The sequence below is a fragment of the Mesoplodon densirostris genome, chromosome 15 (assembly GCF_025265405.1).
Source record: "Mesoplodon densirostris isolate mMesDen1 chromosome 15, mMesDen1 primary haplotype, whole genome shotgun sequence".
NCBI classification, from domain to species: domain Eukaryota; kingdom Metazoa; phylum Chordata; class Mammalia; order Artiodactyla; family Ziphiidae; genus Mesoplodon; species Mesoplodon densirostris.
The window spans coordinates 7,175,966-7,197,267 of NC_082675.1; the positions used below are offsets into that span (position 1 = coordinate 7,175,966).

General features: G+C 40.7%; 2 protein-coding genes and 1 non-coding gene across 16 annotated transcripts in view; all 3 read right to left on the reverse strand.

Moving 5' to 3' along the window:
* CCDC62 (coiled-coil domain containing 62) overlaps positions 1-5,184 on the reverse strand; it is a 46,189-nt gene extending 41,005 nt beyond the window's left edge. For 6 of the 14 annotated variants that reach the window (XM_060119428.1, XM_060119430.1, XM_060119431.1 and 3 more), the window contains exons 1-2: positions 4,598-4,883; positions 2,094-2,286 (exon numbers count right to left, since the gene is read on the reverse strand). In XM_060119428.1, the coding sequence (XP_059975411.1) occupies positions 2,094-2,286; positions 4,598-4,711 (307 nt within the window). In that variant the 5' untranslated portion in view covers positions 4,712-4,883. Of the gene's footprint in view, positions 1-2,093; positions 2,287-3,952; positions 4,008-4,170; positions 4,884-5,053 lie in introns of those variants that run through there. The other 8 variants (XM_060119432.1, XM_060119429.1, XM_060119436.1 and 5 more) reach the window with 7 other exon arrangements.
* Positions 5,185-8,705: 3,521 nt separating this feature from the next.
* On the reverse strand, positions 8,706-21,302 carry DENR (density regulated re-initiation and release factor). The gene is made up of 8 exons (XM_060118659.1): positions 21,170-21,302; positions 20,264-20,377; positions 16,391-16,410; positions 15,603-15,687; positions 12,966-13,049; positions 10,193-10,309; positions 9,168-9,307; positions 8,706-9,062 (listed from the first exon to the last, which is right to left on the reverse strand). Exons 2-8 carry the CDS (start codon positions 20,367-20,369, stop codon positions 9,018-9,020), a joined length of 597 nt encoding a protein of 198 aa, XP_059974642.1. The 5' UTR covers positions 20,370-20,377; positions 21,170-21,302; the 3' UTR covers positions 8,706-9,017.
* LOC132503366 (small nucleolar RNA SNORA70) lies at positions 11,283-11,417 on the reverse strand. The gene has a single exon (XR_009534606.1). It is a non-coding gene; the product is annotated as a small nucleolar RNA SNORA70 (small nucleolar RNA).

Sequence of the window (21,302 nt, forward strand, 5' to 3'; positions counted from 1 at the left end):
TCACACAAATATGTTGGTTTCCCAGTGCATATGAAAGTTATGTTTACAGTATATTGTAGTCTACTAAGTGTGCAATAGGATTATGTCCAAAAAACAATGTGTATACCTCAATTTAAAAATAACTTATTGCTAAGAAATGCTAACCATCACCTGAGCCTTCAGCGAGTCGTAGCAGTAACATCAAAGGTTACTGATCACAGATGACCAAAACAAATATAATTATAATGAAAAAGTTTGAAATATTACGAGAATTACCAAAATATAACACAGGGACACAAAGTGAGCAAACGGTGTTGGAAAAATGGTGCTGATAGACTTGCTCAGTACAGGGTTGCCACAAACCTTCAATTTCTAAAAATCATAATATCTGCAAAGTGCAATAAAATGAGGTATGTTTGTATATAATGTTATCTTTTTCTTTAATATGTTTATATAAAAGATATTAATTATATAAGATATATTGCATCTAACGTACAATCATATTTTTTTAAATAACTTGATTATTAACAATGTGGATTTATTGTTCATTGTATTAACTCAGTGAGTTGGTTTGCTCCCAGAAGGATTCTAAGCAATCTTTTACTCTCAAAATTCTCAGATCTGCTGCTCTAATCTACCTTTGATATTTGTGCCAGAATTTTCTTGTTTTTAAGTAACGTACAATCATATTAAATACTGCATTTATGTGTATCTACATGTGGGTGGGTGTGGTCAGAATAAAATCAGATGGTCATCAACGAAATGGAAAAATTACTCATATTTAGATTGTCACATTTACAGAATCCTTTGTGTAATATAAGTAAAAAAGAAGGCCATATATTGTTGTCTTTCTATTAAACAGATCTAGTATTTTCCCCTCTAGCACATTCTAGTATTAATGCAGTGTCAATAGAACATTCAGACTTTAGGGCAGCACGAAAGGGATGATAGTTAAAATATGGTACAAAAGGAAATTTTTGTAAGCCATTTTTGAGATTGTTCTAATTTTAAAAGATGACTATTTTAGGTATTTGAGATCAAGTTCAATACCAAGTTTAAAATCTTTGAGTCAGTTCAAGAGAAATGGCCAGTTCTGTGGCATCTTCATTCATACTTTAACTCAAAACTAATTTCCTTCAGGTTCACTCTTGACACTCAATGTTGACTGAAGCTGCCCAGCCCTCTTTCTACAGTTAAGTACTTCGCTTGCCCTACTTTAATTCACATTGTGTTTGTTCTGCTGTGAGTGTTCATGATGTCTTCCTATCTTCAATTAAAATAAACTCCAGGGGACTTCCCTGGTGGCACAGTGGTTAAGAATCCGCCTGCCAGTGCAGGGGACACAGGTTCGAGCCCTGGTCTGGGAAGATCCCACATGCCGCAGAGCAACGAAGCCTGTGTGCCACAACTACTGACCCTGCGCTCTAGAGCCCACGAGCCACAACTATTGAGCCCGCGTGCCACAACTACTAAAGCCTGTGTGCCTAGAGCCTGTGCTCCGCAACAAGAGCAGCCACCACAATGAGAAGCCCGCGCACCGCAATGAAGAGTAGCCCCCGTTGCGGTGAGCTCGCGTGCAACAACGAAAACCCAACACAGCCAAAAATAAATAAAATAAAATAAATAGATTAAAAAAATAATAAAATAAAAAAAATAAACTCCAGGGACTTCCCTGGTGGCACAGTGGTTAAGAATCCGCCTGCCAATGCAGGGGACACGGGTTCGAGCCCTGGTCCAGGAAGATCCCACATGCCACGGAGCAACGAAGCCCGTGCGCCACAACTACTGAGCCTGCGCTCTAGAGCCCGTGAGCCACAACTCCTGAAGCCCACGCGCCTAGAGCCCATGCTCCGCAACAAGAGAAGCCACCGCAATGAGAAGCCGGCACACTGCAACTAAGAGTAGCCCCCGCTCGCCGCAACTAGAGACAGCCCGCATGCAGCAACAAAGACCCAACTCAGCCAAAAATAAATAAATAAATAAATAAATAAATAAATAAAATAAACTCCAGTGCAGCAGGGATTGTGTTGAGATGTTCCTATCTTTCCCTTGAGCCATTTTAACGTGTTGGCACGTACAAGTGCATGACAGATGCTGCTGCATATATGTCTGACCTTCTAATTTGCTGCAACGTTCTTCCAAAGTCAACACTTTCTGCCGATCCTCTTCCCATGAAAGAAGTTGTCTTTGATGTACTGCAACCATCTCAGTGAGCTCTCTATCTCGATCTTTTAATTCTCCAATGAGCAGCTGTAGCTCTCTCCGTTGTTTCTCGATAGTGGAAACCTCAACTTCTGACCCAATGTTCTAAACATAGAAAGTGGCTTCACGTCAGGATAAAACTAATCAACATAAATCGGCCAAAGCATATTTTCCAAACAATTATATCTTCTTTTGCTGCCAATTCAAGGTAGTTAAATTAATTGCATTTTATTCACTGATTATAACATGACATCAAAATTATGTGTATTTAAAGCAAGTTCACACCTACTGTACTCTGCCTCTATCACTTTCTGTCGTACTATTTACGCCACTCTTAAAGAGTGGGACCATTTGTAAAACCTCCATTGGTTAATCACAAATAAACCCATTTCTGCGTTTTTTTTTTTCTTTGCTGTCAACCCCCTCCTTGTATCAATCAACAGTATTATCCCTCAGCTTGCCCCAGAAATTCTACGGCAGTCAAGTAAAGGGAAACAGGAAGTAATTACTGTTTAAATGTAACTGATCCAAACTCAACATACCTACTTAAAAACAAAATTTGTAAAGGAAATATTTCAAATATTCACAGAAGACAAGAGAATAGTACAATAGACTCCCATTTGCTCAGTACCTAGGTCTTTCTTACCACTATCAAGATTTTGCCACATCTGTTTCAATTTTCCTTTTTCTTTTTGTTGTTGATAAAAAATACTTTTTACTCTCAGATACTTTAGTATGCATCTCTAAAAATGAACGTTTTTATATAACCATGATGCCATTTTCATGCCTAACAAAATTATCTACGATAACTCCTTTTAAGCATACATCATTTTAAAGTCTAGTGCAGTGAAGTTGGTCTGACCTCAGTTGGAATCCAGAATTAGCCACTTAGTGGCTCTAAGACCTTGGGTAAGTTACTTAATGTCCTTAAGCCTTAATTTCTTTGTCTGTAAAATGGTAATAGCAGCATTTTAACTTCTTAGAGTTGTGTGGATTAAGCAAGATAATCTCTGTAAAGCACTTCACAGTACTTGGCACCATTGTAAGTGTCATTAAAAATTAATCAATAGTCAAGCTAAGAAAGAAGTGGAAAATTTTATTTGAGCCAAGCTGAAGATTATAACCTGGGAGACAGTCTTTCAGAAAGCTCTGAGAACTGTTCTGCCTGTAAGAGGTCAAAACACAGTCACAAACACTTTCAAGACGAAGGGCTATACATCAAAATAATATATTGACCTTTACACAATGCAGATCTGCGCATACAAGGCAAGTAGTGGGTCATAGTGACCCCTTACAGGATTGAGAAAGGAATGTTAGCTCCTAAGGAGTTCCTTGCTGGCACCGGGAGAAAATAGCCTTTTTTTTTTTTTTTTTTTTTTTGGCAAGCAGGCATTCCTACGTCTCCTAAAAGGATCTAGTTAATGTATAATGCAGATGCACAATACACACCAAAGGGGAGGAAGCAGTGGCTCAGACGACAGAGAAAACTTTATGTTAACTTCTTCTTGTCTTGCCTTAAAATAATTTTGTTCTATCATAAACGACCAACAAACATTAGCTCGTATTATCAATATTTTATTATTAAGATTGTAAGTCACATTCCAAAGTATGGTACTGTCCCCATCTACGAAATAAAGAACTAAAAAACAAAATAAAAAAACCCCAAAACCAAATCACTATGCTGTATACCCGAAACTAACACAACATTGTAAACCAACTATACTTCAATTAAAAAAAAAAAAAACTAAAAGTGTTACTTTAAGAATTCTACCTTAAAGACAGTAGTTTAAAGTTCACCAGAGGCCCATGTACATCATTATTGCTTTCTGAAAAATAAGATTTGTAAATAAATAATAATGACGAGTGAGTTACAGTTTCTCACTAAACAGAGAAAAAGGAATTTGGAGTCAAGAGATTCCAAGCCACAAGACTTGAATTCCAGTCTTTGGTAAGCCATTTCACTCACTCACTCATTCAACAAATATTTACCGAGCGCCAAGTTGGCTGGGGACACAGCAGCCGGCAAGGAGCACGTATTCTAATAGGAAACAAGCAACAGGCCAAGCGTGCAAAACACGTTCATCTGATCCTATACCGACAAATCCAAATCTTGGGCAAGTTTACTTTCAAGACTTTTTGGTAAAACGGTTTATTAGAGTGCTGCTCCACTCGCAGGGCACTGTGAAGCAAGTGAAGCGCAGGAAGCGAGGAGGTATATAGAGAAGCAGCTCGACAAATGCCCAACGTTATCGTTAAAAAGTGAGCACCGAGTACTCGCGACTCGACTCTGCGCCTGGGCTGAACAACCCATTTTCATTACGGTAAGGAAACTGATGTGACGCTCCGTTTTCCTTCTGCGTCCTGGGTATTGTTTTAAATTTTAAGCAGAAACGATTCCTGAATAACCCCAACGCACGTCGTCCCCGCGGTCTGCTCTCCTCTCTCCCCGGGACGCGACGGCGGAAACGGGAAGCGCGGAGCAGCGGCCGCTCACCTGGCGCCCGGCCAGGAAGGAGGCCGAAACGTTCATAGGTGTTTCCTCCGCCCCCGGAGAGAGTCGCTGTGCGCAGCGTCACCCTAGAAACGCCATCGGCGCGCCCATCCGGAGCGGCGGGGGCGAACCCCGACCCCGGAGACCCGCGCCCTCGCTGGCCCAAGCAAACTCGCCCAAACCGCCGGCCCCGCAGAACGCGCCCGGCCCACTCGGCCTACGGCGTAGCCGAGCGGCAGCCCCGGCTCTCGCGACACCTCGGCGGCCGCCAAGACCCCGCAGGAGGCCGGTTCCCACTCGGCCTCGTCGGGCGCGGCCCCCGCCCCCCTCCTGGCGTTTTGTTCTTCCAAATCCGGGCCTGGGGGCTCTCGAATGGTTTACCTGGAGATGTAAAAGCCATTATCCCGGCCTGCAAAGAACCGTTCTTAACCATGACCCTGGGAATGATGGAGCAAATGAAGGGCTGTTTCTGCCCTATCGCCCTGGCGTGTGACCATGTGCTCGCTTACTTATTTCCCTCTTTCCCTCCTAAACTGTGAGCGCGGTTGCTCTGGCTGCTGTGTACATCGGGCAAGGAGAACACTTCCTGGCATTCAAACAACAAACAGATGGAGGCAGACGCCCCCCCTGGTAGTTAATAGTCAGTTGCTGGCCATCCCAGCAGACAGCTCTAAACTGAGAATCACAGTTGAAAAAAGAGAGAAAAAAAATTAAAAAGGTTTTTTTTTTGACTCGATGTAGCTCTTTTGTTAAATGATGGTGATGTACCCCTTGGGGTGGACGTGCACCCATTGGGGTACATCAAATGACGATGATGTACCTTTTGGGGTGGATTGCACCCCTTGCGTGGACGTGCCCCACTTAAGATGGACGTGCACCACCTGGCGTACAGCCGGGGAGGATCCTGTCCCCCTTGGGGGTGTGCCCGAGCTGATTTAATCAGCCCCATGGCTCCCGTGATTCCTATTGTTAAATCGGCCCCATACATCAGGTGACTCCCATTGAGTCAATCAGCACCATTTACCACGTGACTCCCACGTTAACCCAGCCCTCGAATCACGCGACCACCACTGATTAAATCAGTCTCCATGAGTCACGTGGCTCTCGTTGATTAAACCGGCTCCCTTAAATATCGTGACCCCCCACTAAATCAATCGTCCTTCTTAAATCTCTTGGCGTTCATTAAACCAATCAAACACCTTAGATTTCCTGGCCCCCATTAAATCAATCTGCCTTCTTACGTCTCAGGGCATCCATTAAGAAGGATGATTGATTTAATTAGGGTCACCATATTTACGAAGGCAGATTGACTCAATGGGAGTGCTGTCCCCCGTTGGGGGGGGGTGGACATGCGCCCCGTGGGGCAAGAACCTTGACACTTTATCGTGACAATATTTACCACATTGAGTTGAAGCTAAGCTTTTTTCTCGTGTTGTTTCATAGTCACTCCTTCTTCCCCCTTTTACTCTTCGTTATAGAGGGACTATGAAAAAAATAATGCTTATCGTATTTAACCCCTGGTCACTCACCCGCTACTGCTTAACCCATAAGATGGCATTTCTGGCAAGACAAATTACTAAAGTCTTAATAGTATTTCACCTTTCCTTTTTGGTTGACTGTGAATTAGCAAAACGTGCCCTTGTGTTCATAAAAGACAATCTGAACATGGAAAAACAAATTTAAAATTTCTTACCTTGAAGCTTTACTGATTTGGGTGACACCTCCTCAGGACAGGCTCATGTTCAGGAGAACCAACAAGACAATACCTTATAATTTAAAAATCAAAAAAGCAGGAACTTCCCTGGTGGCGCAGTGGTTAATAATCCACCTGCCAGTGCAGGAGACATGGATTCGACTGCTGGTCTGGGATGATCCCAGGTGCTGTGGAGCAACTAAGCCCGTGTGCCACAACTACTGAGCCCACATGCCACAACTACGGAAGCCCGTGCACCTAGAGCCCGTGCTCTGCAACAAGAGAAGCCACCGCAATGAGAAGCCGCAGCGAAGAGTAGACCCTGCTCACCGCAACTAGAGAAAGCCGGGGCACAGCAACGAAGACGAAGACCCAACGCAGCCAAAAATAAAAAAAAAATTTAAAAACCCCAAAAAACTAAAAGGTAGAATTCATTTTTTAAAAATTGTAACTTATCTTTAAGAGCGAGAAAGCTACCATGGATTACACCTTAAGTGACAGCTGATTTACTGGGGCTTCTATTTAATAACTAAAAAGGAATTTAAAATCCCATGTTGCCAGCATCTATTTTTTTTAATGAATAAAATACTACATATCAAAACTTTGTCATGTTGAAATAATAATATTTGGGGTATACCGTGTTAAATAAAATCTGTTAAAATTAAAAAAAAAACTTTATTTGTATTTGAAGTTGCCGGCTTCATCTTTGCAAATCTCTTACATATTATGATAAGGCTATTTAAAGGTTAGTATTCTTTTGCTAAAAATACTAGATTGTAGAAGCATTTACATAATACAAACATACACAGAATGTATGAATTAAACTCAATCCTTGAATATATATGTATATATATTATATATTTTTTGGCCACGTCACGCAGCTTGTGGGATCTTAGTTCCCTGACAAAGGATTGAACCCGGGCCACAGCAATGAAAGTGCCAAACCCTAACCAGTGGACCACCAGGGAACACCCCCTGAACTACACATTTTAATCAGAGATTAAACTCCTGCATTTTAAATTTCAGGTCAAAGAAAAAGATTCACACATATTATACACAAGGACGATTTTAATCCTGCATTTTCCTGCAGTACCATCCACCGCTGGCTATATATGGACTGAAACTGCATTTGCCAAGAACTGTGAACATTAGGAATCTTTACATGAAGTCACACGTGTTGATACAAGCACAAAGACATCTTCCAGCACCAACAGAATACACACATAACCACATACCAAATGGTTTTGATGGCTAAATTTGCTTCATCAGATAATTTTATTTAGCTAAATTCACAGTTAATGCAGAATTTCATTTTCTTAATTTACATCTTTATTATACATTCTAAGATTTCAACTATTTAAAAACCCACTAATTCATTTAAGATTGCAATTTGCATGGCAATAAACAATGGGTTCTAAGTTTCTTAAAGGTGTCTATAGCAATTTAAAATACCATGAGTCTTCTTTTTAGTAGCACCTGACATAAGACCTTTATAAAAACAGATTTTAAATTCATTTAATGTACTCATTAAGATTCACTGTCACTGTTTCTCTTGTAAGAAAAACACATTTTAACTGCTATTTCCCAGACTATATTGAGCAATGGTGTATATTATTTTCAAATGGTTAGGAGAATTTTTACATAAATTTATAGCCAGAAAAAGAACTCCGCCTCTCTGGATGCCTCTCCACCCAAAACAATGAGGAAAAAAATGTATAAAATGGATTTGGGGGTCTGACCTCCTACTTAACATTATCAAACACCCTTCCAAGTATTCTTAGAAAATATCTTAAAATATATGCAAATATTCTACCATATGACACACCATCATTTCTTTAACCATTTCCCAATTGTTCATCTTTATCATTTGCAATTTTTTTATATTATGAGTAGCACTTTGATGAACACCTTCATCCATAGTTTTAAGCAAGACATTATATCTTTAGGATAATGTCAAGAAGTGGGTCAAACAGTGCAGATGGTTTTAAGGCTTTTAATATACTTTACCAGATAATCTCCAGAATAGCTTGATCAACTGTTACCAACAATATGTTAATAGGCCCACAAAGTGAACTTGGTTGGTGACAATGAAGCAAATTCAACCACAGATCCATAAGATGCTCAAGCATCTCAAAACTATCACACCAAAGAAGCAAGGAGACAGTTATTACTGGTGATGAAGCCAAATTCAAATTCTTCAAAGTATCACTCAGCTTAACAACCAAAAAAAAAAAATCATGATTTGATAAAATCATGATTATTTAAAAATAATCAACAGAAAAGCTTTCCACAGAAAGTCTAATTTTTCCAAAAATAAAAAGTTAAAAAGAAAGAGAAAAGTCAGTACCAAATGACCAAAATTTTTTATTTGACTAAATTCTATTTCATGCATAAGCATGACAGTCTCTCCTGTTTATCAGACTTTGGCAACAACAACAAAAAAAAAAACAAGCAGCCCTGTACAGAACAGTGAAAATGCCAAGGGTGAGGGTAGGCTACAGTTTTACTGTAGGATAAATATATATATATATATATATATATATATATATATATATATATATATATATATATATATATATTTTAAAAGGCCTCTCTCCCTTTGGCCATATCAACAATCAGTTCAGATCTTTAAATACAGACAACTTTTCAAAATCACTTCTTCACTTCTCCAAGATCTTCAATGCTATCATCATCCACCTGTAAAATAAAAATTACATTTCATGAGCTGTGGTTATCAACTAACACAGAAGGAACTTGCTTTAATAACTTATTTCTATAGATGCATATGTTCCAAATACTCACTTCTGGCCATTTTTCCTGAATGACATCAATTATGTCATCTGTAAAGTCTCCCTGAATGATGATTTCATCCTCCCCTGTTACTGAGGCACCACAGGAGAATTTCTGAGCAAAAAACCTTTGTGCTTCTTTAAGATCGATTTCTGTTATTTTAAAAAAAGAAATAGCAAGACTATAATTGGAATCATATGTCAAAGATATTTTTCCATCTTGAAATTTAATCTGCATTCTAAATTCATAGAACAGATTGTGTTAATGGATTTCATGTTCCTTTCAGAACAATAATTACAAACTACCCATAGGCAGTCATCTTAACAATTCAACTTATATTTTTAAGGTCAAATAAAGCCTCAGTTCATAAAAATAAGATCATCCACACTATTCCTAACTCATACAGTAAGACCAAAATAAATCCAGGAACACATTAATTCCAACATTACACTTCCAAGTATATGAAGTTCTTTTGGTTATCCCTTTTTACAGAAGAAAAATTTACAGCAGAGAAACAAGCCTAATATTTATGACATGGTCTAGTAACTGTTTTTCATTCCATGTTGTCAAATGAAGGAACCTAATCACTGTGGTTTCACTATTCATTCAAGTCTTCCAGGAACTGAAGGGGCTCTGAAGCAGGACATTCTGCCACTAACCACCTTCCCTCACCCTCTGCTGTCATCCCAGAAGGGATAGGTCATTTTGCAACCATTTGGCTACCGAGACTGCAGGGAACAAGGAGCAGTGCTGGTAGACTTCACAGGGAAACCTATCCAGCCCTCCTCATTCTACATAAAACGAGCCCAAACAGAAATTCTGGAAAGGAAAAAGTTAAACCAGTCTCCTGTGCAAAAGATTTTTAAGTTGCTTCAAAATTTGATTTAGATCCTATAGTTAGAAATGCAAAATCTCATCTTGTATCTTCTTAGCAAAAAACAGAACTGTAAAATTTTCATAATACTAGATTAAAAAGAGAGAGATGAAATGAATGAATGTAGTTCACACATTTTAAACATACTTAAGCTTGGACTCACCAAAAGTTGCAAGGCCACACACTCTTGTTACATATTTCTTCTTTGCTCTGGGAATTTTGGCTATCGTAACCTTTTGTGGTACAGTCTTCTTTTTTTGTTTTATTTGACCCCTTCCACCTTTATTTATTAAGAAAGAGCTCAGGATTAGTCGTTCTGTTCTTATCATAAATAGAGAATACTGTCTCTAAATTTATTAATTTTCAAAAGGTATGAAATACTAATTTCTAAAGTGTCTTTTTCTAATACAAAATTAATAAACACATGCATGAGTATTCATTCAATCCATAGTTATTAAGTAGTATGTGCCATGCACTGCACTAAGGGCTGAGGACACAAAGATGAACAGAAGAACATAGTCGCTGCCCTCCAGGGTCTCTCAGTCTAGTGCAGGGAAACAAAAAGTTAAATAAGTACAGCAACCTGATATATACTGTAACAGGATCCACGAATATGGCACTACCACAAGCTTTGCAGAGAATGGCTAACTCTGCTTCCAGAGGACAGGACAAGTTTCCTAGAGGAAGAGGCATCTAAGTGTTTGCAGAATAAGAAATGGTCCATTTGAAGGGAGAAGGGCTGGGCAGATATAAAAAGGATATTCCAGGAAAGGGAAACAAGTACAGAGACAAGAAAGGGCATATATTTGAGAACTACACTTGTCGTCGTGTGTGTGTGTGACAGGAAAGTGGGATTTACTGGTGGGTGTGAGGAGGGGACAATGGCGCTCATGAACGCAGGGCCCGCCATCTGTCCAGGGGCCACGACTAGGCATCTATTTGACCCCCCACAGCCATCCAGGATGGGCCGGTTTTCTGCCACCATGTTTTCAAATTCACCCACATTAAACTTAGTAAATCCCCAATTCTTGGAGACGTGGATCTTCTGGCAGCCAGTGAACTTGAACTTGGCCCTGCATAGGGCCTCAATCACATACTCCTTGTTCTGCAACTTGGTGCGGATGGACATCACTTGGCCAATGTGGCCAAGGTGGACCCTGGCCACTGTGCTGAGCCTTTCCAAAGGCACCACGCGTATCTACCTGGAGCCTAGACTGGGGACAGCATGCCAGACGTGAATGTCCCTTGGAAAGGGCTGTCTCCAAGATCCCTTAGGGCAACCCATACAGCCAACAGGCTGCATACACTACCAAGGAGGCTACTGGTTGCAACCACTGCACACCTGGCCCCAACGGGGAAAAGAGCACAGTTGGCTTAACTGGCTGCAAATACACTTGTGTTGATGAAGGAAGCGTATGGATATGTAAGAAAGGAAGCCAGAAAAGCAAAGATTATATACCAGCAATTTAAGGAATAGCACAAGCTCTGTCATTTTATATTGCAAAGAGAAGCCAGTGAACAACTGACTATGCAGGAGTGAAATTACTGATTTATGTTTTGTCAAGATCACCATGCAGTGTGGATGGTGGGTCTGTGAAGAGCAATGGTAGAGAGGCCACTGATGAGGCTCCTACATTAGTTCAGGCAGAACTTAATCAAAATCTGAATAAAGCAGTGGCAACAGTAATGGCCACTAGGCACAGGATAAACAGAGGAAGGAGAAGAAATGACAGAATTTAGAACTGATTAAGAGGGTCAAAAAGAAAGAATCTAAGACGGGTCTCAGGTTTCTGGCTCAGATGACTGGATAAACCGTGCCGTTAATAACCAAAGTGAAGAAAACAGAAGATGCAGATTTGGGACTTAGTAAGTTTACTTTGGAAGTGCTGTGTTTGAAGCACCTGTGAGACCATATGCGCATTTCTAGTGTAGAGCCGTGGGCCAGGACTAGAGACATAAATGTGGGTACTGTAAGCGTAGAGCGGTGGCAGAAGGATGTGGAGCAATCATCCAGGGAGGACAGGCAGAATGAGAAGGCAAGTGGGCCCAGGACAGAATCCTGGGAAACACCAAGTTTTAAGGGACACAAGGGAGAAGAGAAGTCTGCACAGAAGGCTGAGGAGCAGTGAAAGGAGAACGAGGGAGGAAGCACAACACTTCAAGCAGGGAGGGCTCAGGTGAGATGCTCTTACCACTGGGCAGTCACCTAGCCAGTCGTGACCCTTGTCAGAGGAGTTTCAGTGGCATGGAAGTCAGGTTAGGATGGACTGAGGAGCAAAGATTCAATGACCGAACTGAAAGGGGGATAGTAAGTCTAGTCTTATTAAGGAAGTCTGGCTAAGAAGGGAAGGGGGAGGAGAATAGGGCAAAGAAAGATATGAGCTCTTGGGGGAATTTTTTTTTTTTAATGCAAAGTCCTAAAGTATATTTATAAGCTAATTTTAGTCACAGGGGAGAATTAATTCAGGAAGAAGAAACAGGTGGGGACACGATCCAGGGCACGAGGAATTCATTTGAGAAGGAGGAGGGGTAAACAGGTATGCCTAACTGCTGTAAAAAGAAAAATTCAACTGAGCTGACAGAAGTAATGAGAGAACAAAATCCTTTTTAAGTGTCCTCACTCTAATTAAATAGAATACACAGGTCTTTAAATAAGGTAACAAAGTTTTTAAGTCATAAACAAGCTGGCTGGATGCTTTTTATGTATATATATGGCAAATGAAGCATATTTTCTTAGATCCAATTTACTGATAAAGCCCGATTCATACGAAATCCAGTCACCCTGAGAACATGATCCTGTACCCCTCTGTATGGTAGTCACACAGAATTGCAGTAACAGGTAGATGTTATTCACTTTGGGAATGCTTTCCTTTCTTATTTCTTCAAGCAGAGGGAGGGTATGTTTGTGTAAATCAAATCATGGATTCAGGTCTCACCTCTCTTCTGTTTTTTCTTCTCTTCCTCTTCCCCTGCTGTTCCTTGACCCTCACTAATTCCAGCTTCTTGTTTGGGTGAATTTTCTAGATGTAAAAACAAAATCCAAAAGCATTAACATCACTTCATTATGTTAAAAAATTACCCTTGAGGAACCTCAAACACATATAAGGTATTTTACCAACAAATGAGGGTAACATTTATAAAGCAAGCGATTATATTGCTAGATTCCTATCAAGCCTAATTCTGAAGTCATTATGATAAGTATATGGTGACAGAAGACAAAACAAAGTCTTTGATATGTGAGGATCACAATTTTTTAAGCCACATTAAAGGAGCATAGAACACTTAAGACTCCACAGGAATATTTAGCATCTAAGCGTACTAGTTCTGTTAACAGGAAGTCTGGTCCTGAATATGAAGATATGTCCTAGGCAAGTCATGTTCAGGGCCCACCATGTAGACTGTTACATCAGATTTGAGGGTTCTTATCCAATCACGGACAGCGACTATGTTGAATCAGGGGGCTGTGTCTCATGCAAACTATCTGAAAATCAAAGCAGCAAATAGTGGGATAACACTGGGTATACGTGACAGGACTGTTTCCAGCCCAGGATTTCCCTTCTCCCTGCTACTGCCTTCATTTTTAACCATCTTGTAAGAGAGGCCGTGAATTTTAGCTAATTGAGGAAATCTGTTCCTCTGCAGTTTCCTTACCTCCGGCAACAGCAACTTCATTCTTCTAGTTGCTTCGGTCAAAAATTTAGCTGCCCCTTTTTCTCACATCCCACATTCAACACATCAGGAGACCCTGTCAGCTCTACCTTCAAAACGTATCTAGAATCTGACCACTTTTCACATCTCCACTATTACCACTCTATTCATCATCATCCTGACCAGATTAGTGCAGGAGCCACCTATTTGGTCTCCCTGCTTTGCTGCCTAAGCCTCTCTTCAGCCTATTCGTAACATGGCAGCCAGAGACACTGCTGAAACAGAAGTCAGACCATATCACTCTTCTGCTCAAACTGCTCCAATAGCTCATCTCACTCAGAGTGAAAGCTGAGACCTGGCGTTTAAGCCACGGTCCTTCACTACTTCTCCCACTTCATCTCCCACCCTTCTCCCCTTCCAGAAACAAAGGCCTCCTTCCTGTTTTTAAAATATGCCGTAAGGGTAAATGTTTGCCTCAGGGCCTTTGCACTGGCTGCACCATCTGCTTGGAATGTTGTTCTCCCAGATATCCAAAGGACTCTCTCCCTCACTTATTTTAGGTCTTTGTTCAAATGCCATCTTTTCAGCAAAATCTTTCAGGGCTACCACCTAAAATTTCAAATTCCCTCCCCAACAATTCTTATCTCTCCATTCCCTGCTTATCCTAATTTAATGTACTTATTTCATTTGTCTTGTTTTACTTATTTTGTCTCTCCCTCTAGAATATAATTTCCAAAGAGTAGGTCTTTTGTTTACTGCTTTATTCTCAGCATCCAATAAGAGTGTATAGCATATAGTATGCTTACAAGAAGTAATTTGTTGGACTTCCCTGGTGGCAATGGTTAAGAATCCGCCTGCTAATGCAGGGGACACGGCTTCGAGCCCTGGTCCAGGAAGATCCCACATGCTGAGGAGCAGCTAAGCCTGTGTGCCACAACTACTGAGCCTGCGCTCTAGGGCCCGCGAGCCACAACTACTGAGCCCGTGCGCCACAACTACTGAAGTCCGCGCACCTAGAGTCCATGCTCCACAACAAGAGAAGCCACCGCAATGAGAAGGCCATGAGCCACAACGAAGAGTAGCCCTGCTCACTACAACTAGAGAAAGCCTGTGTGCAGCAAAGACCCAATGCAGCCAAAAATAAAAATAAATTTTTTTTTGTTTTGTTTTGTTTTTTTTTTTTTTTTGCGGTATGCGGGCTTCTCACTGTTGTGGCCTCTCCCCTTGCGGAGCACAGGCTCCGGACGCACAGGCGCTGAGTGGCCATAGCTCACGGGCCCAGCCGCTCCGTGGCATGTGGGATCTTCCCGGACCGGGGCACGAACCCGTGTCCCCTGCATCGGCAGGCGGACTCTCAACCACTGCGCCACCAGGGAAGCCCCTAAAAATAAATTTTTTAAAAAAAGAATTTGTTAAATGAATGAAAGAAAATATATGCCCCTAATCATTTACTCTTCTTTATATAAGAAAGTTAATACTTTGACCTATCCTGTCTCTGAGATAAGACACATGAAGCAGTCTGTGATTTTTTTTTAATTTTATTAATTTATTTTTGGTTGTGATGGGTCTTAGTTGGGGCCGGTGGGCTCCTTAGTTGTGGCCGACGGGCTCCTTGATTGTGGCATGCGAACTCTTAGTTGCAGCATGCATGTGAGATCTAGTTCCCTGACCAGGGATCAAACCCGAGTCTCCTGCATTGGGAGGTGAATTCTTAACCACTGCACCACCAGAGAAGTCCCACAGTCCGTGATTTTATGTAAGGAATTTTAACCCAAGAACTTAAAACAGTTTTAAAGCTAACAGACAGAGATAGATAATATCCTACTAAACAAATAATATCCTACTAAATATCCTACTAAACAAATGCACGTTGCATTTGTTTCAGGTATATAGGCTTTGATGAAAGAGGGAAAAAATGTTCATACCTACAGTAAGTTTTGCAAACTCATTTGGAAAATTCTTCTCTAACCATTGTCTACATTTAGCAACATCAGGCATATATTCACAGTACTGGAGGGGGAAAAAGAAGAAACTGAGTCACAACAGTACATTTTTCATCATTCTAATTAAAAATCATTCTTGCTATATATAGAAGCAGAAAACCAACTACTCCCACCTGACATCTTATCCACAGGAAATCTGTGTTCAACCAGGAAATGTCCCATAAGAAATTAAAAATTAAAAGACACCTCCTCACTGTAGCAATTTATCTCCTCTCCAACAAACAGAAAGGCCATTAGAAAAAGGAGGAAACAGACAAAAACAAGCAGGTGTTTTTCTTGCTTTGGACACATAGGTGTCTCATTTTCATGACCTGCCCCCAGAGCCTGACTTAGAAGCTTATCAACAGAAAGTCTTACACATAATTTATGCTTTCTCTTCTCTGTTTGGATGTTAAATTTTGGCTTTAAGGTTACTCTTGTTTTATTAGCTGACTATTCATTCAAAAATCCAAACTATGTATAGCCAAGTGCAAAAGACACACACATATAACTCAAAGTCTAAAGAAAAATTTGTAGGACCATAAAATTATTCTAAACCAAAGTTCTCTATAAAAGGCTGAAACTCAAAAAAAAAAAAAAAAAAAAAAAAAACAAGGTTGAAACTCTGCCATCAAATAATGAAAAGTAAGAAGTTCCCAAGCTAGCGCTAAAATCAATGACCTCAAATGCAGAAGTTAAAAAAGAAAAAAAAGAATTTTAGAAGGACTTACCTCTGTTGGTAACGAACAGACTGGGGATGGAGAGAAAAAAAGATTTGAAAATGTAAATAAATAAATAAGTACACCCATACACATGTATACATACACACACGGCTCACAACAACTTTTATTTTTAATCCGACAAAATGCTTCATTTGTTTTTTCCTATAACTTTCCTGTACCACTTTTCAAATACTACCCCGTCATGCACTTTTTTTTTTTGAGGTAAGTGGCACATGATTAATAGAGATATTATCTTAATTTTTTTTTTTTTGATCTAAAGAACAATGTCTCCTTCAGTTGGTAGAACATCAAACTATACTATCTGGCATGTCTTAAGGTTTTACCACAATACCCTTAATGGGTCTGAAACTAAGCTAGGATGGGAACAACTCCCCATACAACAAAGGTTGAATGGAGCTGGTTATTTCTTTTGATAACTTCACCAAAAAGCTGCTACTTTTTATTCATACTAACACATTTACAGACTTCAGTAGCACTTTTGCTACCATTTCTTTGCAATATACTTTTCCTTTTTTTTTCGTATTATACTACATAAGACCATGACACTGTGAATTTCCTTCCTTAGAAGGAAGGTTGGTTCAATCCTGTCACTGTATAGCCTGCAAAGGCTAAAGGACTAGAAAAAGTCAAAGGGTTTCCCAATTTTAACTAAAACTCTATTACTGGGTCAACTGCTTATTTTATTTTTATTTTTAAGGTGAGGAATGGAATAGTTCAGTGTGACAACACCTTGAGATTTGTGAGGGAGAGGAGGGGTGGTACACTGTTAATAATAACAGCACTTACCATATATTGGGCACATGCCAGGCACTTTGCTATGCTTTATATTATTACGTTCAATCGTCACAACCTTATAAGGTAAGAACTACCATACGTGTATTATGAATGAGAAAAATGAGACTTAGAACAAGTAACTCATTTATATCTGGTTAGAACAGGATTTGAACCCTGCTGTTTCTGAAGGTCATGCTCTTAACCACTAAATTAGACCACACAACATATAAAAGCAGTGCAGCTGTGTGCCAGCCCATCATCACTCTTTTACAGATGAAGCCAAAGAAGGTTAAATAGCTTATTCAAGGCCAAAGGTGGCACAGGGCAGAAAACTAGAATCTACCATCTCTATTTCAGTTTAGAGTTCTCTCTACTAAAGCTCTCCTGGTTAACCAGAAGCTCTCTAATCCTCACAGTTCAAGTTCAAATACTAGTAGGTACAGATATTCAGCTACACTTTCAGGATATAATTATAGGTTAAATACCATTACAGCAAATACTAAAACCATAACACTTAGTACACCATTTCAAATAATATTTGGTTCAGCAAAATTCTAATACGTTGAAAAAAGTTGGACAAATATTCCAAATTCCACATTATTTGTTTTTACAGTCTATTTCCCTCCACAAATGATTTACTATTTGTAAACTGTAGCTTTTCAAGGAAAAGACCAAGCAGTCACCAGCTTCACATCACTAACAGTGGAACAACCTGACATTATGTATCTGCTGACATGATGAGATATGATGAACAAAGCCACATCATCCATGAGACCTTCTGCTATGGTCTGAATGTTTGTGTCCCCTCAAAATTCACATGTTGAAATCCTAATGCCCAATGTGATGATATTAGGAGATGGGAGCCTTTGGGAGTAATATTTCATTTATTCTTCTCAACAGCCCTCTGAAGTAGGCTGTTATCCATTTTATGGACGAGGGAACTGACCAAGGTCACCAGTGAGTAAATGGCTAAGCCAGGATTCAAACTCAGACTGAATTCAGATTCTTAAGTCTCAACCCTGCAGACATATATATCCCCGGAAATGACCCCATCCTATTTACCCTTGTTTCTCACTATACTTCAACCAGCATTCTGCTCCAATCAGCCCCTGCTTTTCCCTCTACCCCCTATCTTTTCTCTCGATCTTTAATATGAAGATACCATATAAAACCATGCCCCCGTATTTTTCTTATGAATTCATCCACCTTTCCTTGCAAATTCTGCCCATTACCTAAGGATTCTCACTTCCTCACTTTGCTTTCCCAGCTTCCCTCTGAACAAAGATCCCTCCCTTTCCTGAAACCCTAATTCATAGCTATGGTCAGTACCACTGAATTTAGCATTTAATATTCCCTAAGTGCTTCTCCTACAACTAGACCTTAAACTCTTTGAGGAAAAGGTAATCCTGTCTCCAACCTAGTGCCTGAAATATCAATACAAACTAGAGAGGGAAATAAAAATAAACTTTTCTCAAAAAGGTTAGGTACCTCTGGTCAACACAAAGTATCACTGGGGTGGACTGCATACTTAGTGCAGTTGTTCAAAGCCATCTTAGGAGTGACATAAGCACTTGAACAGGATGGCTTTCATATACTGTATTTCATTAATTCTAATTTTTTTCATTTTTATAGGGATGCATTCCATAATTATGGCATGTCAATCTAACAATTTCTTCTTTCTTAGTGGAACCTAAAATAATGGTGCATCTTACAACATATGGAGTCTTAGATTTGGTGAATTAGGATACAAAGAACAATAGCTCCTAACTATATCTGACAAACAAAGTGGAACAGACTAAACTAGTATACTTTCCTAATAACAGTAATAACAGCACTTATTGTATTATGTTCTTATGTTAGTTGCTGAACCAGCTTTATAGGAATCAGCTGACTTCAGATGTAATCATCACTTTCATTCAGACCTTAAGAAACAGACCTCTAACCCTTAGTGAAATCAGGTAACTTGCCCAAGGTCACACAGCTAAAATTAAGCAGGAGCAGCTGGTAATGCCCAAGGTAAGGATGCAAACCCTGGCCCGTGACTCCAAAGGCAAACAATATAACCAAGTAAGACAAATATCATTAACAAATCTCAGTCAACCCTACAAAAAGTTCCCCTGCCTACTCTCTGGGATATTTTACACTCCTTTTATTTTATCATCAAAGGTAGTCAATAAATGATGAGTTGATACAATTTTTTAACTCAGTGACATCACCTCTCCTGTAAGTACTGTAAGAACTTAAATTCCAGAAGAAATCCCTATCACACTCACAGAATGTAAGGTCCCTGAGCACAAAGACCTTTCCTGACTTATTCATTATTCAGTCCCCAGCATCTAAAACTCTGCTAGGCACAAAATATTTACTAAGTATTTAGTAAATATTTATTAAATATTTACTAAAAAAAATAATATTTACTTGCCCTTTTACTTTACTGTCTTATGTCTTCAGATTTTTCTAAACCTTTCCAAGATGCTAGTAAAATTAGAGTATTTCCAATTCACAAATATTTCTGGATTGAAAATGAGGAAAACCACTCAAAGGGAAAAAACTCTTGATTTACATTTTATTAATCAAACCAAGAACACTTTCCCAAGACTGGCCTACTACCCATCGCTCCAACCTCAAAATCTTCCACTCATTATTGACACCATTCCTATACTACACACTATACTAATAAAAAGCTGCTCATTTCTCCGCAGACAAGCTTTTTCTTGCACAGCTGTTCACTTCATCCGGGCTGCCTTTCCCCACTCCCTCAACCAATCCTTCTCATCCCTTAAGATTCAATATCTTCCAAGAAGCCCACCTTTAATAGCCAGACTAGCAAGTAACATTAGGCTGGAATAATCTATTTACACATCTCTATTCCAAGTGGACTGTAAACTTCTCCAGGCCAAGTAACAAGACACAAGTCACACAGGTTGGGAAAGGTCTGTTAATCCATGCCTCCTCTTCCCCAACTCCCAATTAAAGATTCACCAAGTGACAAAGATGAAAAAACTACTAGGACCAAATGTGAAACCATTTACCACAATGCATAAAAATACAGTGAGTAAAAGCCATTTTCTGCCTTCCAACACTTGCCTCCGCAGTAAAGGACTCGAAGTGGGTAATCTGCATCTAACTTGGTATTGCTCCTCGGGTCTCCTTTGCAATCATGCCCACCGGATTCAGAAATGTCAGCAGCCATTTCAAAACCTGTAAGCAAGGAAAATAACACATCTTCACTATTTTGGACCAAGACGCCCAGAGAAGCAGTGTTCAGGTGTAGTCCGGCCTCCTCCTGCTAGAAATCCCCACACCCCGAATCTGTTTCAATTCTTTGCTGAATGAGAGATACAAGCTGCATTAGGATTCATAAAATATGAGTAATTCTGGGCACACCATTTTCCAGGTCTACAGGGAAGCAAGTGACAACAGTGAGACTCACAGCAAATGGACCATGACAACTAGGGGGAGGAGGGCACTCGTGGAAGAGGAAGCAATGGGGAAAAAGATGGGGAGGGTGAACTCGGTAGGGACAGGGCAAAAGGTCTGGGGGATGACCTGTAAAGGATGCAACAAACTGCAGCAACAGGGAAAGGCCACAAAGCAGCTGAAGAGGCTGGAAACGCCTACGAAGAAGGGGTGGGTCGCCGGAGGTGCCCGGAGGGCTGGGTGTGGGGTGGGCTAGAGGCCAGGGGAGGGACGCGTTAGAGTCACGGAAGGGAAAGGGAGTGGGAGGGGGCGGGGAGACCAGAGTCTGAGGAGAGAAAATCCGGGCAAAAGAACCAGGAAGGGGCAGAATGGAAAAGCAATGAGGGGACGACAAGGGCGGCCAGGTGTGAGGGCGCGACCTGAGGCGAAGGGGCAACCCCGGGGCCACCAGAGCGGCCCATGTGGGCGGGTGTGTGGAGACGCCCGGCCCGGCCCCCTTCCGCCGGGGAGCACCTCAGCTCCCACGCTCTCTACGAGCTTCCTGGAAGCGTGAGAGGCACGAGGAGTCATTACCCAGGCGGTCGTACAGCCTCCGCCGCCTCCGCGCCCGCCACTACCGCCAGCTGAAACGACACATGCGACTCGTCTTCCCCGGCCAGAGCCGCCCAAGAGCCCGTCTGCCAGCCGCGGTCCCGCGAGACAATAA

Excerpts from the sequence above, each read along its gene's own strand:
- DENR (XM_060118659.1), bottom strand. The coding sequence starts at position 20,369 with ATGGCTGCTGACATTTCTGAATCCGGTGGGCATGATTGCAAAGGAGAC. Across the intron at positions 15,688-16,390 it reads TCTGTTCGTTACCAACAGAG|TACTGTGAATATATGCCTGA; the intron begins GTAAGTCCTTCT and ends TTCCCCCTCCAG. Across the intron at positions 13,050-15,602 it reads GTTTGCAAAACTTACTGTAG|AAAATTCACCCAAACAAGAA; the intron begins GTATGAACATTT and ends TTTTACATCTAG.